General features: G+C 42.1%; 2 protein-coding genes across 4 annotated transcripts in view; both read right to left on the reverse strand.

The window, feature by feature from the left end:
* Positions 1-21,393, reverse strand: part of Prdm2 (PR/SET domain 2) — a 55,081-nt gene that overhangs the window by 28,238 nt on the left and 5,450 nt on the right. For 2 of the 3 annotated variants that reach the window (XM_028753946.1, XM_028753947.1), the window contains exon 2: positions 4,606-4,716. In XM_028753946.1, coding sequence (XP_028609779.1) covers positions 4,606-4,624 — 19 coding nt within the window. In that variant the 5' untranslated portion in view covers positions 4,625-4,716. Of the gene's footprint in view, positions 1-4,605; positions 4,717-8,348; positions 8,368-21,393 lie in introns of those variants that run through there. The other variant, XM_028753948.1, reaches the window with a different exon arrangement.
* The window catches only part of LOC114609587 (PR domain zinc finger protein 2-like), a 73,145-nt gene continuing 56,363 nt past the window's right edge, over positions 4,612-21,393 (reverse strand). Inside the window, exons 7-8 of the mRNA XM_028753949.1 lie at positions 8,349-8,405; positions 4,612-4,716 (exon numbers count right to left, since the gene is read on the reverse strand). Coding sequence (XP_028609782.1) covers positions 8,368-8,405 — 38 coding nt within the window. The 3' untranslated portion in view covers positions 4,612-4,716; positions 8,349-8,367. The remainder of the gene's footprint in view (positions 4,717-8,348; positions 8,406-21,393) is intronic.

A 21,393-nucleotide genomic window follows, 5' to 3' on the forward strand; every position in this document is an offset into this window, starting at 1 on the left:
GAGGCCACAGTTGATCAGAGACATTTAAAAAAAAAAAAGCCATGCAATCATCTGGTAGACAGACTGCCTTGGGCAGAGGAAGCAGCAAATAAAATACATGAGCTATCTCTAAGTCAAGATGGCACTAAGGAGGTTCAAGGTCAGGGAGGCTGTAGAAAAAAAGTTGGAAAAGGCAGGGAGATGAGAGTAGGGTAACCCAGTACTGAGAATAAGATCCCATGAGAAGCTGCCCATTATCCCAAGTCAAAGAGAGCTTGTAGGTAGTTCTAACAGGTAAGTCATCCGGCTCCACTTTCCAAAGAATCATGTTGCTCACTGGAAAGAAAATGGAAACTCTATGTGGCTGAGGGAAGGAGGTGGGCAACAAGAGCTCACTGCCCCAGAAGAGGGGCAGGATGATGGCACGCAGGCAGTAGGCTGGAAAGGTGCTGGGAAGTAACCAGACCCTGAGTACGTGTGTTTGGAAATGAAGCTGACAAAATGTGCTTGCTGACTGGGCGTGACGAGAAGCCAGAGGACTGCAAGAAATTGCAATAATCCTGCTTCCCAAACCAAAGACTACAGGAGAAACAAGAATGTCTATGTACACATGGGGCAGAAAAAAAACACATGGATTTACTTAGGATGAGCTGAAATTTAAAGTATGGTAATATGTGTCTCAGTGAAGAGACTAAGTAGTGTTTCAGAAGATCTTATGTCGACACAGAAGCTGGAATACCTGCCTCATGGGAGAGAGTTAATGAACAATGACCTGCACATTATCTAGAAAGTGGACAGACAGGGAAGGACTATATCCCAGACACTGAGAGGCTAATCGTCTTTGTTAGCTTGACTTATCTGAAAGAGGGAATGAATCCCAGCTGGGGAAGCGCCTCTATGACATTAGCCCATAGGCATGTCTATGGGTATTTTCTTCATTGATGGTTGATGTGAGCTCACAGCAATCAAGGAAACCATTGGGCATGTGGTCCCAGGCTATATAAGTAAGGTAGCTGAAGATCAGCTTTGAAGCAAGCCTATACAGCATTGCTCCTCCACTGTCACTGTTTCAGTTCCTGCCTCGTCTTCCCTCAATAATGGGCCATAACTCACAAACCAAATAAACCACTTCTTCCCCAAAGTTGCTCTTGTCACTGTTTTATCATAGCAACAGAACACAAACTAGGACTTAAGAATGAGGAATGGCCAAGAAACAAGTCACAATGAAGGAATGGTTCGCTCAGTCCAGAGCTTCAGGATGCTGGGTAAATAAAGGACTAAAACTGGGGTGTGTTCCATTTGCCAAGAGGAATGTCTGGTGACCAAGACAACAGCCACAGCAGAACAGTGAGGACAATTTCTCAGAGGGAAAGAAGGAAACAGAAGGAACAGTAGCAGATCTTTTGAGGTTCTCTATAAAGGAAGAGAATGGGCTTGTAAATGGAAGAGAACAGAAGACCCTTCCAGATCTGAGCTGTGATGAATGCTGGTGGAGTGGGCCTCAATGTCACTAGCCCAGTAAGACGGACTACCTGCTATGCTATTGAATTCAGGCCCTTCTTTCATAGTCACCCTAAGAGTTCAGAAGACTTTGCCAAAGAGGCAGCAGAGCTATAGTTTTTCTAGGCCAAGTAAACAGATCGACTCAAGTTTTCCAACAGAGCCCCACGGAGCTTGCACAGGTCACGCCAGACTGCCAGGACCCTTCTCCCTACCTCCCACACATATGTCCTAAGTTTACAGCAGGATAAAATTATTACAAAGTTCCATTTTATTCTGGCAGAAGCTACACACAACAAGCAAGCAACTGTTCTATAATAAACGTATGGCCATATTTGTAGAAGAGTAGTGAAATGTGCTATACAGGCTAAACCCAAAGGTAATATGCATCAAGGATAGAGAGGAAAAGGCAAAAGGGGGCAGGCAATCAAAATGTGGGATAAATAACATCCAGTATGGCATCTGAATACAGAAGAGTCATTTGGGAAACTTGAACTACAGGTAGATTAAGAGATTGAAAGGTTTGAATGCTGAGACCAAGGCGAGCGTGGTGCTGATGGTACGGCATGAGACAAAGGCAAAAAAGAGTGGCCCAAGTGTCAGCAAGCTACAACAGGGTGTCCACAGACAGGGCACAGTGGAGGGAGGAGATGCTAAATAAAGAATGGCCAAATGCTAGAGCCTCTACAAATATGAGTTAGGAACATAAGCTCACCTAAACACCCAGACCTCAGCCCTCTTGCTATCTGCTAGAAAGAGAGCCCTACTTCTCCCATCTGCCACTACCTCATTAGCTGCAAGCTCCTGTTTCTAAACAGAAATCAAATGCTCTCCCCTGGACACATCTGATACTTTCTGTGTGCTTTCAACAAGCCAGGTGAGCAGTCAATGGAGGTAATAGCACATTTCAAATGTGCTCTCAGATATATTTTCAACAGACACCCAGAACACTGGACAACAAAGCCAACACAGGATAACAGAAATATGTTGGCTCAAAACTGTCTTTCTAGATTTTGTTTTCTGTGGTAATCTGTGGTTTCCTTAGATTTAAAAGCTGCTCCCTACTATCTGTGATCAATCTTGTTTGAAACTATCTGTTCTAGTGGTTCTCAACCTTCCTAATATGAGCCTTAAATACAGTTCCTCATGTTGTAGTGACTCCCAATCATAAAACTATTTTGTTGCTAGTTTGTAACTATAAATTTGCTACTGTTATGAATTGTAATATAAATAGCTGATAAACAGGATATCTAATATGTGATCCCCACTGGTCGTGACCCACAAGTTAAGAACCACTGGTCTGAAGTAAGTAATAGGAGCTTAAAGTATACAACCTTACTAACAAGTCAGGCCCCAAAGCACTCCCCACCTTCTTGGGCTTTCAGACACAGGGCTGGGAAACCTTGAGTCATCAGCTACATTAGGCAGAGAGACCCTCATGTTGACCCAGTGCCAAACATTGGGCCTGAGCATCATGTATCTTTTTCGTAATTTTACAGTAGAGCAAATACACACACACACACACGCGCGCGTGTGTGTGTGTGTGTGTGTGTGTGTGTGTGTATGTATGTATGTATGTATGTATGTCTTGAGTTACTAAAGAGATCTCTTACAATTTCAAACTCTACTTTTTGTTGCTGTTGTTTGTTTTTTGTGTCTCAAGACATGATTTTTCTGTGTTGCCCTGGATGTCCTGTAATTCAATCTGTAGACCAGGCTAGCCTCTGTCTCCCAAGTGCTGGGATTAAAGGCGTGTGCTAACCAGTGCCTCCCTTCAAAGTCTATTTTTAAACAAAAATTGTTTTGCATTTTTTTTTTGTATTACTCAAACAAATGTCTTAGAAAATTTGCTGCTCTCAGGAAGCAAAAGTTAGACTTAAGAGTAGGAAATGAACTCTTCCCATTTCCCATACTATGTCAAACACAAAGGAAGGTTACGGGATGGCGAGGGCCAGACTCCCCTCCTTCCAGTTAAATCCTGTTTAAAATCACACTGACTACGACTCCCTAGGCCACCATAAGGGCCATGTACACATCACTCACAATGAACTTATCCATTCTCGATTCTCAAAGGGGCATAAAACCTAAGATTCTTTTGATGTTATCACAAACAGGGCAAATTAAATGGCTATAAAAGGTATTCAAAAATACTGATCTCTCACTGTTCCTCCACACAGATGTTTTTTGCAGGAATCACAAATCTATATTCTTAAATCTCCCCGTGTCACAATGAGCAACTCGAACAAGCTCCTGTCTCTGTAAATTCGCCTGTACAAACTGAGGCACACAAAAGTCCCAAATATGGAGACTCAACTGTGCTGAGCAGGGTAAGCTGAGTGATTAACTTTCAACCTGCTTCTTTGTAAACTCTCACATCATGAAAGATCTAGAATATCAATGCTCAGAGGCATTATTAGGTAAAAAGACAGAACTCATGGAGAGAAACATAAAATAAAGTATGGCTTTTTTTTTTGTTTTTTTGTTTTTCGAGACAGGGTTTCTCTGTGTAGCCCTGGTTGTCCTGGAACTCACTCTGATTAAAGGCGTGCGCCACCACCGCCCGGCAAAGTATGGCTTTTAAATTCTGACAAAGTAGAAACACTTTTTATTCTGCTATACAAAATCAAAAGTGTCTGATATCTGTAAGTAAATGCTTAATTGAAGATACACACACTAATACAGATAAATCATAAGGTATATCACAAAACAATTTTTTCCCTAAATATACCCCTGTAATCACTAAGCAGATGTATGTATGTATCTATGTATGTCTAGAAAAAAGTTTTTAGTCAGCCTCACTATATAGATCAGACTGGCCTGAAACTCAGATCCACCTGCCTCTGCCTCTCTCGTGCTGAGATTAAAGGCTTGAGTCACTCTGCCTGTCTCTCTTTATGAATATAACCATGTTGCATGTTTTATTTCATTTTAAGGGGAGAATACTGTCCTTCTGAAGAGGAAGTAGGGTGTGGAAAGTTGAGGTTACTACAGTAAAGTCAGACAGCTTTCTTGGTGTTTAAGCCCTCTATAGTTCTTGGGTACTTCTCAGGCGGGTTAGCCAGGACACAACATGTGGAAAGAAGCAGTTAACACATATCCACATCACCAAGCATGGCCAGCACTTACCTTCTGCAGAGCCCCTCATGCTTGCCAAGGTGGAGTCCAGCTCACTTGCCTTCAGCTGTGCAGCCTGGGTTCTGATGCCTTTGTTTTTATTCTCTTGTGATTTCTTCTTCCCTGAAACACAGCATATGTTTATTTACTCATTCATTTATGATACTCTGGTCCTTGAGACAATTATTATTATTATTATTTTTTTTTTTTCCGAGACAGGGATTCTCTGTGTAGCCCTGGCTGTCCTGGAACTCACTCTGTAGACCACGCTAGCCTCGAACTCAGAAATCCTCCTGCCTCTGCCTCCCAAGTGCTGGGATTAAAGGCGTGTGCCACCACTGCCCGGCCTTGAGACAATTATTAACCCAAGCAAAGTAGACTGTATTTGCATGTAATTGGATTTCCAAAGAAAAGAATGGACAGTGACTAAAAATATCATCAAATCTGTCAGAAAAAAAACCAACTCGTAAGTCCTGCATTTTTAGATGTTTGGTCCCTAGTTTCACAGCATAATAGCTATCAAATTAATGAACAATGTATTATCAAAAAGTAATACTAATATAAAAAACTTTAGAATCAATGAAGTTTGAAATCATATAAATAATATGAGAAAACACGTATTAGAGAAAAACAGTATGTCGTAACTTAAAACATTTTATTGGTTAAGACAGGATAATGCGTAACTACGTAACCACAACTTCGGAAATAGACATTTTGCTGCATTATAAGGGATAAAAATGGCCTCTCTCAAATGCAGAGAAATCAGAAACATGGCCCTTATTTCATTAATAACTCGGAGGCACACAAAGGAAAAACTAACTACACTTCAAGTGATCCCAAACTACAGAAAGTTAGACTAAACCAGGACCTCTCCTGAGAAGCTACAACAATGAACTGAAGCCCCAAAGGAATACAGTATATTGCAGTACTGGCCCCAAACTGGTAACCCATAGTTACCAGATCCCAGTGAATCTCAAGTCCCTTCCCAAGCACTTCCCTCTCTTCTGGCATTATTCTCACACACTCCACCCCCACTCCCAGATCTCCCTAGGAAAAGCCTCCCTGCTTTTCCTGAATAAACTTTCTGACTCCTTCATAACCACCTTAGACAAAAAGACAGACAAGAAACTACTTATCACTGTGGAGCACAGAGAAATCAAATTCTCCATAGTCTCAACTGTAGATGATCATGAGAAGAATATAATCAGCTAAACGAAGACAACAGATCGTTTTAATGTCAGAAACACAAAAATGGCATAATTGAAAAAGATCATTAAATTAAAAGTACAGAAATCAACTATAATATAAAGTACTAGTTTAAAAGGCTTTGATGAAAATCTAACACACATAAGAATACAAACTATACAAAACAAGCTATTTGTTATTCTTTCAAGGGGAAGTTCTAAGATATCATTTTAAGTGCCCAACTCTTTAGCTAATAAGAAAACAGGCATGGTTTGTTCTGTTTCCTTTAGAGGGGTGGTGTGGAGGGGGTCAACAATATGGTTAGACATTCCCTAAAGTATGGCCACGTGTTCCTTTCCACGTGCACCTACAATAGCTAGGAACACAAGCACACTCATGACCAAAAGTTCGTCTGCTTTGACAGGAAGCAGAGACTCATAGCAGTGAACGAAGGATCCCATCTCCAGGTGAAGACTCACCTGAACTGGCACTACAGAAGGCAGACACACAGGCACCTTCCACATTGGCTCTTCAGACTCTCCTGTCAACTTCCCAGTGTTTAATCTGAGCCTGGTAATTGCTGACTCAAACTCCTGAAGTATTTGTGTTGAACAGAATCTGATTCTTTCCCCTTCAACAGTTCCTTGTCCTCAGTATGTCTATGTCCTTCCTGTGTGTGTGTTTCTCCGTCTGAATCAGATTAGTAACTCCAAACAAAACACATGCAAACCACAAACAAAAACACAAATGACAATCTGATGATATAGTGCTGTAGAACTGCTCCAGTGTCATAAGGTGAGCAGCAGAACCCTCAGATATTCCACTCAAAAGTTAGAGATGCCCATCCCCCACCACCAATCAAAACCACATTTTTTTCTAACTTCTACCAGTACTTAGTGTGATCAGTACTGTGTGTCCTCACACAGGCCAAGAAATAGGACCCTTTACTATAACTGTTTACAAGTTTTAAAATGGAGAATTGTAATCTAAACATGCCCTCTCCAATAAGCTTGAGATATATTAGAAATAAAGCACACTGTAAAATGTAATAGAAATAGGTGTCAATTTGTTGACCAAAATACTCTGGCAAGGCAATTCAATGATTTTCTACAACCTAAGTGCTGTAGCACAAGTAGAAACATGAAACATACCAGATACAGGGAAAGAGAACATTAAATATGTTAATATATTAATATAAATATTCTATTATAATAAAACAAGCAGTGTGATGTACTCAAAATGTAGAAGCTGCTTAAGCATGTGAAGGCAAATGCCATGTTACATTGTATTCCCTGCCTTAAAACAAAACACGCTTAGAACAGCTAGTCCATGCCACATGTCCCTTTCTGAACTCATCAACAAGTTTGTTTCTTTCTTTTTTTTTTTTTTTTTTTTTTTTTCTCGAGACAGGGTTTCTCTGTGTAGCCCTGGCTGCCCTGGAACTCACTCTGTAGACCAGGCTGGCCTTGAACTCAGAAATCCTCCTGCCTCTGCCTCCCAAGTGCTGGGATTAAAGGCGTGTGCCACCACCGCCTGGCCCTAACAAGTTTGTTTCTACTCCCCAGGTATTCACTGTAAAAGCTGCAGCCACCATGGAAAGGCAATCCATTGTGAGGACAGACCACATCAAGATTGGCATCAGGATGAGTACCCACCTCGTGTACCTCTCTCAGAGGTCTAACAAGAGCTACAAACAGAGCAGTTAACCCGCCTGGTTTCTCAAGCAGAGCACAAATGACACTCTCAGTCACACACTTGTCTGTTGTGGGGTTGCTGACTCACCAGACTATGTTTCATAGCATACTGCAGAGGGGAAGGATGCTCTACCCAAACTCTCTAGCAACAATGCTTCCATTCCCAGAGTGTGACAACTTCCAACTGAAAACACAGCTAAGGCCTCTCCAGTTCTCTGTGGGGAGATCTCTCAAATATCACAGCACTGGACTAGACCGATGTACTTACTATATTTGAGGTTACTGCAGACATATGAGACTCTATAGTCTACATATTTATTAAAAATTATGCTAAATACTAAAATAACACCAATATACTAATTCTAAAGATGAAGAAATGAAACCACCAAATAAATAACTTAGGAATGAACAATAATGGATTTATGTGGCAACAGAAATCTAGCAAAGATATCATTGTTTCATGGAGCTAAGACATCAGAATTTTTTCAATCAGAACCATTTATCAAGATACTTTTGAGGGCCTCTGATCAGAGATGAAGGGACTACCAAGAAACACCTGTCTGTCCCATCAGAGAGCTATTTAGTGAATCAAAATGAAGGCTCAGACCACAAACACATCTATGACAGAAAACAAATTAAATCCTACTGCAACTTATGTGAGTGCCTAGTGCCACGCCAGTACTGTTGGGACACATTTCCTTAAACAGGAAAGTTCTTTCCAGGTACTTGGTTTCTGTCTGCTACATTAAAAGAGATTGAAAGAGAAAAAAAATATAACCTATCAGGACTTTTCTGAAGGGAAAAGGGGACTTGTAGCTTCTATCTTTGATGGGAGAGGTACTACTGGGTGGCTGGCAAGTACACAAGTGCACTTACCAGGGGTTCCTGCAGGGTCCTACATGGTGCTACTGCCAGCTGGCTGCTCCACTTGGTCTAGACAAGAAAGATACAGGAATGAAACATGAGGAGAGTGAAATGGAAATGACAAAGAATAGCATGAGACAACACTTTATGTGTAGAGGAAGAAATGTGCACATAAAGATGAAGAAAAAAAAAAACAAGACAAAGAGCAATTATCCACTGCATCAAGTCTCTGATATACCCAAAAAGAATAGGGCCACTCCTATGTTCTTAGTTGCTGAAGTTAAGATCCACGTGTTAGGCTCACTGTCAGGTTTATACCATGCCCATGTAATAAGACATGATACTCATGCCATCTACAGACCACTCTTCTCGAAGACCTCAAAGTACCAACCCATGCCTACAACAGAGACACCCACAGATCAGAGATGGGAAATGTCTACCCAGGTCTCACAACTATAGCTCTGGCACCATAATTAGTGAAGAAAATACTACTCCAAGTGCTCCTCCTGCAGCCGTCTCCTAACGCCTCAGTCAGCACACCCGTTCTTGGCACTCATTACTAGCCTGGCAGATGAAGCAGATACATAGAGCTTAAGCACACTCAGCGTAAGGATGCCAGTCAAGCTGGAAGGAAGCACTCTTCCATTTTACCTTACATCAAAAAATGTCAGTCAACAACACAGATCTCTGTTCCGAACAAGTATGATTCAGCAAGGAAACAGGCGTTTCTAATCAAACAGCTGCCATATAAAGACACTCAACAGCTGAAATGGCTGCTTTCGTAGACAATGGACAGCCTTATACTGCTAGTGCCCAAGGTGGGAGTTGCAAAATCAAAACTGCTTAAGGCAGCACATTAATAATTTTACCCAGATACGGACTATGCTCTACTATTCAAATAAACTAGACAAACAACAGGAAATACTAGAGGATAATGTTTCACTTAAAAATGTTTGGGCAGCAAAGAAAATGCAAAATTCCAGGTTTGCTCAAGCAACATTAAAAATTCAGCACAACAGTGAAGCTACTGCATATTATCATTTAAGTGAATTAATTTTAGAAGAAGTCCATAGAACTCTCCTTGTGTGTTGCCTCCTCACTGAGGAGTTAGCCATCTCTTCAGTATCAACAGAATTGGGGCAGCACAAAAGCCAGGCCCATAATCTTTCTTTGCAGTTCAGACTGTCCTCATCCTTGGACACAAACAGTTAACCAGGATAATAATTGTGAGACAATTCACCATGAAAGGTCACTGATGGTCTGAGTGGCAGACCAACAGAATCAACAGAGGCCATCAGCCTGGCTGTCCACTGCCTCTAATCCTCATCATTCAGCCAGACCAACTTCCCAGAAACTCAACTTCTGTTGGTATCATTCCAACAAAGTCCATTTCCCATGATTACCACTAAGGTTATAATTTCAAGTTCAATGTTCCTTCCGTTTCTTTTGTCTTGTGTTCGTCCTGACAATGAAGTAAAGTATCTTCCATCCCTAGAATCCCTCTTTCTAATCTCAGAGCATTACCATCCACAATCTCCTGCTTCTGCATGGTCTTCTTCCTGTCTCTCGGGGTAAATCTAAGTATGCTTTCGTAGAGGGCTACAGAACGACTTCAACAGACACACAGAGAGCTAGGATGAAAAAGAGGCACACAGACTCAGTGACCACACCATAGGTAATAGGTGTGGGAAAGCTGCTTTTAGTAAAAGGTGAGAACCAACAGAACACCATGAAGAACTTTGAAGACTATACCCAGCTTCTCTAACCTCAGACACAGCTTTAAACTTCACAGTATTATGTGAACTGCTTCAAATCTCAGAATATCAGTCAGCACCCACCCTGGACTTCAATTCTCCTCCAACTCTCCCCTTTATCCTTTGCGTTCCAAGAGTGCTGGTTAATGACACTGTCCAGGTTCTAATCTCACTCTTAAAAATGAGACATAATAATCCTTCTATATTTCAGGCAAAGTGTGGGCAATTCATTACATCACTTACACTCATTACACATTTTTTTCTCACATTCTGTACGGCAAGCCAGCTGATGAGCAGCACTCAGGACATATGGCTAAGATAAAACTTGGGTTCAGAAAACCAGATGCAAAGTTTAACGGGAAGAAAGCACAAAGTACATGTTCAGGTGGGTTTTTAAAAGTAAGGCCAACCTCTTGATCATGTTAGTAAAGTAGAAGAATAGATAGGTAATGTCAACGTCAGTACCTTAAATAGTCAGTTATGTTAGAGAGTGGTGGGCAAGCAGGGGAAAACATGTCAGCACTGTCTTACACTGGAGGTGACTAAATGGTCTACAGTGGGTATGGAGACAGAAGAAAAGCTGGGGACAGATATGAAACTTAAGTTCTCCACAAAGAATTCCAGCCCATTTTCTGTATCTGTGTACTTGTAGGTAACCAAAAGCCACTCAAGGGAGAATCAGGAGGCTGATATGACAGGGCTGATGGGGACCAGTGACTGAGACACAGTGCCCAGAAGGGCTTCTGTAAAAGGTCATCAAACATCACTATGGCCCTGTAACAAGGTCAAAAGTGGCTGTGACAAATAGCTACCAGAAAAGAGGCCCTGCCCAGCTTGACATTGGTAAGAGGCTGGGACATGCTTTTCTTTTCATAGAAATGAAAGAAACAAGCTACACACTTCTCAGATTTTTTTTTTAACTTAACTCCAAATTTTACCTGAGAGTAAGAAACTGCTAAGCTCCTTCAGCACAATCATACCTCGTTTTCTACAGCTAGGTTAACTAAGAGCTGTCTGTGATCTCTGAGGCAAATGATAAAAAAGAAAACCTTCATGGCTTTAAGTTGTTCCACATATTAAACAGATCTCTCCAACAGCCTAAGGTCTGCAGCTTTGCTGTGTAAATTCCTAATGTGCCTGCTCCTGCCAAGGTGCTGCTGCAGAGCCCGTATAGGACTTCAGGCTCCCCGACTTCCACACAACCATACACAGATGCTTCTTATTCTGCTAATTCAGTTGGGTAAACAACAGTGCTGACCCTAAGAGTGGGAGGAAGACTAGGATGAAGGCTTGCCGGAACCAGGCTTAAACCCAGACCCTCATTTTACCTGCATTTACAAGTGCAGTCTGCTTTTACCAGTATAAGATACAAGTACTATCCATACTTATGGACTCTATTACTCTTAACAAATCTTTCAATCATTTTCCCAGTAGATCTGTTCCGTGTGCAAAGTCATATATCTCTTTAAGAACTGAGCCAAATCAAGGGGGCACATTAAATCAAAAGGTCTTCAGCCAAGGAAACTGCACCACAGCTCTTGAGTCATAATGGGAGAAATAAGAAATAACCCCGTTGCAAGCAGACAGGAACCACCTGGGCACATGCTGGTGGTCCAGCAATCTGACATTGACACTGAGGAGCAAGTGAGATCAGTATACAAAGCAAGCCTCTTAGACCCTGTCAAGAAGGAGTTCCCATCAGATTCCACTAAACAAAACATGGAATTCTCCACACTTGGGAATCTAAGTTGTCAGCCTATGCTCCTTCACAGGCAGCCTCTAGTAAATCTCTACATCAACCATTTGCTTTGTTCCTTAGTTTTGCACTGAGTAGGAACAGAGATAATTATGGATATACACAAGTCTAATGAGGCAGGGAAGAAAAATACTCCCAGTATTCATAAGCACTCCATCACTGCACGCCAGTGCTTTACAAGTATAATAAGTACAAGTGCAGTCTGCTGTTACCAGTATAAGATACAAGTACTATCCATGCTTATGGACTCTATTACTCTTAACAAATCTTTCAACCTGCTTTTCTTCTATCCGTTTTACATTTAATGCGTGTGTGTGTGTGTGTGTGTGTGTGTGTGTGTGTGTGTAAGTGAGAAAACAACTTTTAAGAGCTGGTGTTCTCTTTCTACCATGTGCTTCCAAAGATGGAACTAAAGTCATCAGGCTTGGTGGTAAGCACTTTTTTTGTGCTGAGCTGCCTCTCTGGTCCTCAACCTAAGTTTTTTGTTTTTAAATTAAACATATTGAGGTTCACATTAGTAGTTTTTAATGTTTAGGGAAGGAAATCTTGAACCCCTCTGAAAACCAAGTAAAAACCTAAGGCCTCTCTCCCAAGTTAGTCACTTCGGCATGAGCACATTCTGTATTTCCACACTAAGGTCTAGGCCTCCTCTTACTGGAAACAGGCTGTAAGTGCACACAAGCAGTGTCCACTCGGCAGAAGCACACCTGTGTATTCTCTAACTTCTCAGAGCTGTCAAATCTCTTTGCTTCCATCAAAGCCAGCTTCAACAGTAACTTCTAAGAAAGTGGTTCTTCATATTTGCCTTTTCCTAACTTCAAACCCATAAAAGTACAAAGAAATCTGAAATGTATTCAGTTACTTTTATGACTAATGATTTCTGAGAAAATGTATATAAACTTCATTCAAACACATAAAACCTGGTTAAGAGGCACAGCAGCCAGGAATGTTGTGAACTACAAAAGGTAGACCCAAAGACGATAAGAAGCCTTCATCCCAACAAGCCAATGATGAGGAGAAGATGTGCAACACATCAAATGCCACAGGTCATCTGACCACACCCCAGCAGCACAGGTGAGCAACTTAAGGTAACAAGTGCAGCGAGGCAGCTTTGGAGGCAGGGAGCACCTCCAGACTACAAGTAGGACTATAGGTAAGACTGATAACTCTTACCTAATTAAGTCTAATAGTTAAGTTTGGATCTCAAAAGCAAAACTAGATTTCTAAAGAACATGTTAGAAAATGTTGGAACTTGACTTTTTAGATGTGTGCCAATTACCCCAAGCACTGACAGTCACCACAGAATGGTGCTGGTACCTCCATTGCTATGGAATAAACCAAGGATCAGTAGATGTGCAGCAACCAGCAAGGGAGGGCTCATCCTCAATCTGTGGTTGCTGCTATTTTAAGGCAAAAGCTCTCACTTTATGACCCAGGCTGGCTCAGGTGGCATGAGCTACCACAACCTGCTCATCTTACCCCATCTCACAGAGACTTATACCAAATGGCACCAACATGTAAGGCAACATTGTTACCAAAACAAGGAGTCAACTGGCCTTCTCTTTTATTTTCTGGTTTTTCAATTTGGCCTTCTGATTCTAAGGCTGTGCTATTTTTGCTCATTGCAAAAAACAGTCCATTCTTTACACATTCAACACTTGAGATACAGAGTAGTCTAGAATACCGCCCCCACCAAACACAAACACACACACACACACACACACACACACACACACTTCAGACTCCATTTGAAGAAGTTATCCATTTGAGAAGTATAGATTTGTACTCAACAAGGAAGCAACCAGCAGTGAAACCTGTGGATCTACGCAGTGTGCATTTCTGCTTGGCTTAGGATAAAAAACAAAACAGATCTGGGTCATTTTTTTTAACTCAGAAATTGAAGGAGGGACAATTCCTTTTACTTTTGCCAATTACCCAAGAGATGTATAAGGCACCATCTCCTCAAAGCTTAACCAGATACAGAGTAGGCTACATACAACTTAATACTGTCTACCCTATATTAGAAATATATGCAATTATAAATTTACTATCTTAACATACAGAATAGTTTATCTTCAACAATTTTGATGCAATAGTAACTGAAACATGACATTTAGACTCCATCTTATCGTCAAACATTCCCATAACCTAACTAACAAGGAAAAGGTATTTCCTGGAATAATCCATGTCCTTAAAAAGAAAAAAAGTCAACCAACTGCAGCTAATCCTCCTAGATCTAGAAATGTGTGGGTGCCATTGTGAACTGCAGTACAGCCTGTGAAAATACACAGGAGATTGTCCCACAATTGGAGAAATCACAAGACAGACTGAAGGCCAGGGCCACCCGCTCATGGAAAGTCTCCACACTGCCCCCTGCCTGTGAGCACACAGCAAAGGACCCAAGGAGGTAGTGCAGAGTGAAGCCCCCACTATTCGCCTAGACTTTGGACTTTGGCTTATAGCCAGCTGTCACCCTATCCCTCAGAGAAAGAGACTTTGACGATCCCAGATTAAAAACACAAACAGCTAGTAGGTCCAGAAAGGCATATTCTACATCTCAAACTGGCAAGAAAATGAAAACTAAACCTGAGAAGTCAGAGTAAAACCAACCAAAAGCTCAAAATTGAATTTTTGTCCATTCTCAACTGTACTAAAACTTCAGTGCCCATAATACTGTTCTTAGATCTAAATATGGGCAAACAAACCAGTCTGCCTTCATTTTTTTGTGGCATGTGATGTCAAGAAACCTACAAAAGACTGAACCCCAAGAGGTGGGATTATAAACACAGGAGGAAAGATTATCACTAATGCGCACGCGCACACACACACACACACACACACACACACAGCTTAAGCATATTTATTTACTGTTTTTCCTTTTAACCAATGCAGAGACAAACCCCTGCTTCATTAACATAGTGCTCATTCATTAAGTGTAGAATTGGTCTTGGTCAAGCCACCATTAAACTAGTAACATATACTTAAAAACATCCAAAGTATCATGTAAACAAAGATTCCATCTCATTTCAGAAACCAGGGAAATTTTATATACACTTATACAATATCGTTGCTTTATAATAAAATTTCTTGCCTCTGAAACTGTATTCCTGTGCATTCAAAACAAGTGTTATAGTATACTTTGAGTAGATAACATGTAAGCTAACTATCCATTCACCAGTTGATAATTAAAATTTCTATGAATAAGCACTTTGAAGACAGAGTGGTAGTACACACCTTTAACACCCACACACTGGAGGATGGAGGCTAGAGGAGGATTTCAAGTTCAAGGCCAGTCTGGAATAACAGTGAGCCAAAAAAAAAATCTTTTTAAATTTTTAGATCATAACCAGAGTTAGAAATAATAAACAGCTATAATCACTGGTTCAGAGTAACAGAAAGGAAATATTTAAGATGTTTGGAAATTGAGTGTAAATCTAGCTCTGCCCTGCCAATCAGGCAAGCCTGCCACAGGGTCAGGTGTCAGCTACCTGACTCCAGGGAGGGCAACTAAATATTCTCAGCCAAAGTTTCCAGATTCATATTTATCACACTGTAGTCCAAGTTTAAGTCGGAAAAAGATAAAGCCTCTACAGTGGGCCAGGTCTGGATGCAATGCTGCAGCACCTCAGTGGTGTGGTGAAGCACTTCAGTGTGTCTAAGCCTGGGTCTAAGTCCAAACAAACAAACAAACAAACACTATGCAAACAGACAGAAACATACAATGAAATAACAACAACTTTTCATTAGTGGTGTACACTGTGATCACAGCAAATGGGAAACAAAGGCAGAAGGATATGGAGTTCCAGGCCAGCAGGAACCACAGAGGGAGATCATTTTTAAAAACAGAATCTACTGTGGGATAAACACAATGAAGAAATGAACTCCATCCCTCCTTAAGAAAACCCTGTTACCTCTGCAGTTCAGCCAGGCCTAACAGCACATGCCTACTATCCCAGCACGTGGGAGGTGGAGGCAGATCAGAAGTCTAAAATCCAGTCTCAACTACATGAGAAGTCCATTAAGAGGGAAGACAAGAAGAGAAAAAAGAAAGGGAAAGAAGGGGGTGCTGTGCCCTGTACAGATTGGTGCAACTCTTCCTACTAAGTCCACTTTCCTGCCTTTCCTACAGAATGAGTCAGGCAGCTAGGACAGGCCAAGCCTCGTCAGCAAACCAGACCTTTGGAAGTGCCACTTCAAAACAGTTCATGCTTGTTCCAAAAAGCCATAATGAACCATGAGACACTACCCTTCACAAATAAACATTCTGAGAAAACAAACAGAAAAACCAGAACACTAACCTACATCCTAAGGCAGGGAAGGAAAGTAGCAAGCATCACTTCCTTCTACTACACCACAGAATCAATCAGCTGAGTCAGTTTCTACATTTAATTTTTGGACTGTATATTAGATACTGCTCAGGGTCCTTAATCTTTGGCCTAAGGAAACCTTAAAGTGCACGGGACCAGCGCAGCAGTGACAAGACCTTAGGTGTACTGCAGAGGAGGTGACTGCTCCTCAGCGCCACTTCCTTAAATCGGTCAGTAATCAAGCGGGCCAGGAAGTAGGCAGGGCAGCAAGATGCCGAGATAATATAAAATAATCAACAAATCCAAATCCCACATCATCAAACATGTCGACAGAAGTAAGCTGGGAGTATGCTTTAAACTGTTTACTTTTGGACACTCAAAAGAATGAATCTAACTTGATTTATAACCTCTCAGAGCTGAGAGAAATCTGCCACTGGCTCTCATTTGTACTTTCTACACAAAGTCAAGCACTGTCTACACATCTGAAATTGTTCAGAGTAGCCCAATTCATCCTTGCTATTCAGCAAAGCCAACAGCACACTGTTGTTGCACACTGTGAGCCTTTCCTATTCAGAAATGTCGTGGGTAGAAATTGAGCTTAGGCAAGACAGAGCCACTAGCAGCAAGTCCTTGATTAACGTGGGCACAGGAGCATTAGTTTCTCCTCTGAGGATACAAGCACAGAGCTAGAAAACAATAGTCACTGTCAGCAGATGCATTATGGCATGATGTCAAACCCTGACATATGTCTGGCTGTATGAAAACTCACCTAATAAATTGATTTAGCAGAGAATGTTTACAAAGCATCAAACTGGTTTGGTCAAAACAGCAAAAAGAAACAGCTGCTCTCACTAGCAGTGGTGGCATTTGTCTTTAATTCTAGCACTTGGGAGGCAGAGGCAGGCGGATCTGGAGTTTGAAGCCAGCCTGGTCTACAAAGGGCAGCCAGGCTACAAAGAGGGGGAGGAGCAGGGAGGGGAGGTGCAGCTGCTCTCAGTATTTATCTTTTTCACTTAGAGGAAGCACACACACTTTCAAATGGCTCTTGCTTTTGTACTGTAATATACGCTCCCATAGACCATTAATGTTAATAAAGATCAAACTCCAGCTCGCTCTCTCTGGCAGCATGGAATACATATAGGGAATCCAAATTACACAGCAGCAGACTAGCTAACCTGGACTGCAGCTTTCAGCTCTGCGTGCAGCCTTCACTCAAAGTGTCCATCAATGGTTAATTCCCAAAGTGGGTTCTCTTTCTACTCAATTCCTGTTTTCTTTATTTTTATTTATTCATCTGTTAGTTTATTAAGACGGGGTCTCTCTATAGAGCTCTGGCTGTCCTGGAACTGTCTTTATAGCCCAGGCTGGCCTCAAACTCAGAGATCCAAACTCAGTTTCTGTCTCTCAAGTACTGGGATTAAAGACTTGCACTACTACACCTGGCTCCTGCTTTCTTTAGAAGAAACTTCAAATATAAAACTACACCCTCCTCTCTTAGGTTCCATGCTTAGGAACACTGAGTTCCCATATCTAAACACCATCTGTGAACTGGAATAAGAAACTCCCTAGGAAAGAGAAGCACAGCTAGTTTTAAAACCAATTTAAAAATCAGTTACTTAAGCAAAGAACCTGGTGCTCATATATTTAAGGAAACAACAAAATTGGGAGTCATACAAGTCATAGATTTAAAAAAAACTAAACTAATTTGAACTCATTATGAGGACCTTCTAGAAAATGCAATTATAATCAACCCTTTTTTTTTCTGGTTTAGACAAGTCACCTTTCACTTCCCTTATAGACAGAATACACAGCAGCTCATGGCAGAGCTCCTAACACACGCCATCAGATGTCTCAATTAGTTTTTTATGTATTAGGATTCTAGGCTGGCAAGTGAGATGGCTCATCAGATAAAGGCACTTGCTCCCAAGCCTGACAAACTGAGTTTAATTCCCAGACCCCACATGGAACCCAGAGGTTCCTCTGCATAGTGTTATGATCTTCACCCTACTCTGCCTCTTGCCATGTGCACGTGCACAGACACAGGCACAGGCACATAAACAGAAAGAAATTACAGTTGTAAAAAACATTTTACAAAATTCTGGCTAATCAACACAATTTTTCTATAAACGAGGTTACACATAATTAAGAATCAAAGGCACAAAAACATAGTTTTCAATATTTAGCCCAAATCTGGAGCACCTCAGGGGTGGCACAAGTAGAATTAGAAAAAAGAAACAGAAGTTTTCTCCCTCCTGGTGAAAAGCTTAACTGAAACCATACTGAGCATGTAGACACAGCCCACAGCAGTAAAGGTGGGCAGGACATGCACTGTTCAACAAAGGCATCTCTAAGATGGATGGCAGCTAGGGCTTCAGGAGACACAGCCGTTAAGACTCACCATACACTTTACCTGCCATACAGTCTGACAAAACCAACAAGTCTGAAGCCATAAGCACAGGAACACATTGCCTCTGACTCCCAAAGTCCTGCTCCACACCTGTCAAGAGGTGAGGGCCCAGTGAAGTCTACCTAAAAACTGCTTTCCATCATCAGTCCTCTATTACTCAGCTCTAGCCAAGGAATATGCAATAGAGCTGCCAGCTGCTAGAAGAGACCAAGAGATCATTTCATGTAAGCCAGCCTGTTCTCTGCTTTTGAAAAGTGTACTTCTGAATAGCTAAATTCAAATTCTTTTACTGCTACCCACTGCATTTACAAAAGCATGGTCACCTCCCATCCCAAACCATCTCCCAACCATACTAAGTTGAGATCCTTCAGCAGCTCACCAATTTCAAACAAGTTCTTGACTCTCCCCTGAGAAGTGCCCATTCTTCATCTGGATCTAGGACAAACTCCTCCACAAATGCAAGCTCAGTGTGGACACTGGTGGGTGCTCAGCAGTCTGCGAGTCTCCCTTCAGGAGGCTGGGCACCACCAGCACACCTTTCCTTCTACACCTTTCCAACATGCCGTACAGTTTTCGTTGATGCCATATCCCTCACAGGGAAAATTCATGCACTGCTTTCTCAAGATCCTTCCCATGATAATCAGGAAGCCTCAAGGGGCCCCTGCTGGCCCACATCAACAAGAAGAGGATGGCTTGCACTTAGTTGCAATTAAGTAGAGTAGGAACTTCACAGGGATGGCATTTGATGCCTAATTTAGTTAGCTCTTGAATCTCCCCAACCAATCCGAACATGGTGCCTGGTGGGAAGAGGCCATTATAGCCATGTACAGAGCTGAATTTCTCAATTTAAGAAATTCTCACATGGGGTATAAGCTTGCTGCTCCTCTGCCTGGAGCCCTCAGCCCTCTGGAGCTTCATGTCACTTATGACACAGGTGAAGGAAGGCCCTGACAAGAGTTGTGCCACACCCCACATAGATGTTATGAGCCCTTGGCCAATGGTCCCTGTGAGAGCAGGAACCTTATCTGATCTGCTCACACCCCTATCTGGACTGTGTTCTCTGCATGTGAAACTTTTCAGCTTTCCTAACCTGGCCTGAGCTGTTCAGTACCTTTGGGGAAGAATGTCAAGTATGCTCAATTTCAAAACACTTCATTACACCAAGAGTTTTCCTTTGAACAATTTTATGTGGAGACAGATGAAGCACTTCCTTCTTAAGGCTGACTGTAATTTAAATGTTGTGTGTTAGTTGAAAGTCACCCAGGTAACTAACTGATATCTTCAGACAGTACAGAACCTTCATGAACATATGCTGTGCAGCCCAGAACAGTTATAAACTTAGTCTTTAACCATCCAGCTCTCAGGGGCAAGGAACTTCTTGCTCCTGTAAGTACCCCTTCTCTCCTAACCTGCTGAACAGGGAGGTCAATGGGTTAGAGTGGCCACTAATAAGGGGGACTGAGAGTGAAGATGAACCTAGTGAGGAATCCAGCACTGAGGTAGAGCTCTAGGTCACAAACATCCACTGGCTGGAGGACAAACTCAGTGCGTCCTCAACAAGAATCCCACAGCCACGTTACAATCTAGTTTCCAACTGTCTTCAAATTTCAGAAAACACCCTCCTCCTTATATGTTATCCCATGTGTTCCCCAGTGATCAAGAGGTTAAAGATCAAGCTAACGCTGAAGCTCATGTGACGTCACAATCACCCATTTTTAAAGCTGTAAAAGTACTTCAGAACAGTGTCAAGACTGGCCCACAGTCCCACACCAGGCAGAGACCTAGGTACCTCATGTCTCCCATTCCTTCCACCAAACCATCTATGTAATGCTGCTCTTGCTCCTCCTTCAGGTAGGACTCTGTACACACACTGCTACTGCAGTGAAGTTTCAAAGCAACACTCAACAGAACTGGGTTTAGTGCAGTGGCATAGAACTTGCACCACAAGACCCTGAGTCTCATTTCCAGCGCCACTAAACAAGCAAAGAAGATTCATTAACAGTCATTACTTATGGTTAGCAAACTCAATTCCATTTCTCAGTCATGAATAGGGACAGAAATTAAGAAGGAGATAGACATTCTAAGTGTGGCCTTTCTCTGCTCCATTATAAATTATACACTTCATACTAAAACAGCTGGAGACATCCAACACTAAACCCTCCCACTTTCCTAACTGAAAGCTTTAACCTGTCCAAACCAAGGCACTTCTGACATTCAACCTTACAGAGGCTGCTCAGACATGCATACGACTCAGCAGAAACACAAAGGTGAGTTCCAGTGAAAAATGCCTAGTGCATGTCCACCTGTAACCACGGGAAAGCTGCATGCTCTTTGGTCAGGTACAATATGAACTGCCCTCTCAAAGCACTATGTACTGTTCTTTCTTTATACATTGTCTGAGTGTTGACTGAGGGCCAACTACCTGCCAGCCACTCAAACACTGATCACTGCCTTCTTGATATGTCCACTTCCCCCAAGTCTAGGTTGGAGGTACCTGCCTTTCTGTTACCCAAGGAACTACACAAATGGCCAGAAAGTCCAGCCCATGGCAAAGCTTAACAAACATTAATGAGAGAAAGAAAGAAACAAAGAGGGAGGGGGAGGAAGGGAGGAAGGAAGGGAGGTAGGTAGATGGGTGGGTGAATAGGTAGATGGGTGGGTGAATAGGTAGGTGGGTGGGCGGGTAGGTAGGTGGGCGGGTAGGTGGGTAGGTGGGCGGGTAGGTGGGTAAGTGGGCGGGTGGGTAGGTGGGTGGGTAGGTGGGCGGGTGGGTAGATAGGTGGGCGGGCGGGTGGGTGGGTAGGTAGGCGGGCAGGTGGGTAGGTAGGTGGGT

This window comes from Grammomys surdaster, unplaced genomic scaffold, assembly GCF_004785775.1.
Source record: "Grammomys surdaster isolate TR1022 unplaced genomic scaffold, NIH_TR_1.0 125977, whole genome shotgun sequence".
NCBI lineage: Eukaryota > Metazoa > Chordata > Mammalia > Rodentia > Muridae > Grammomys > Grammomys surdaster.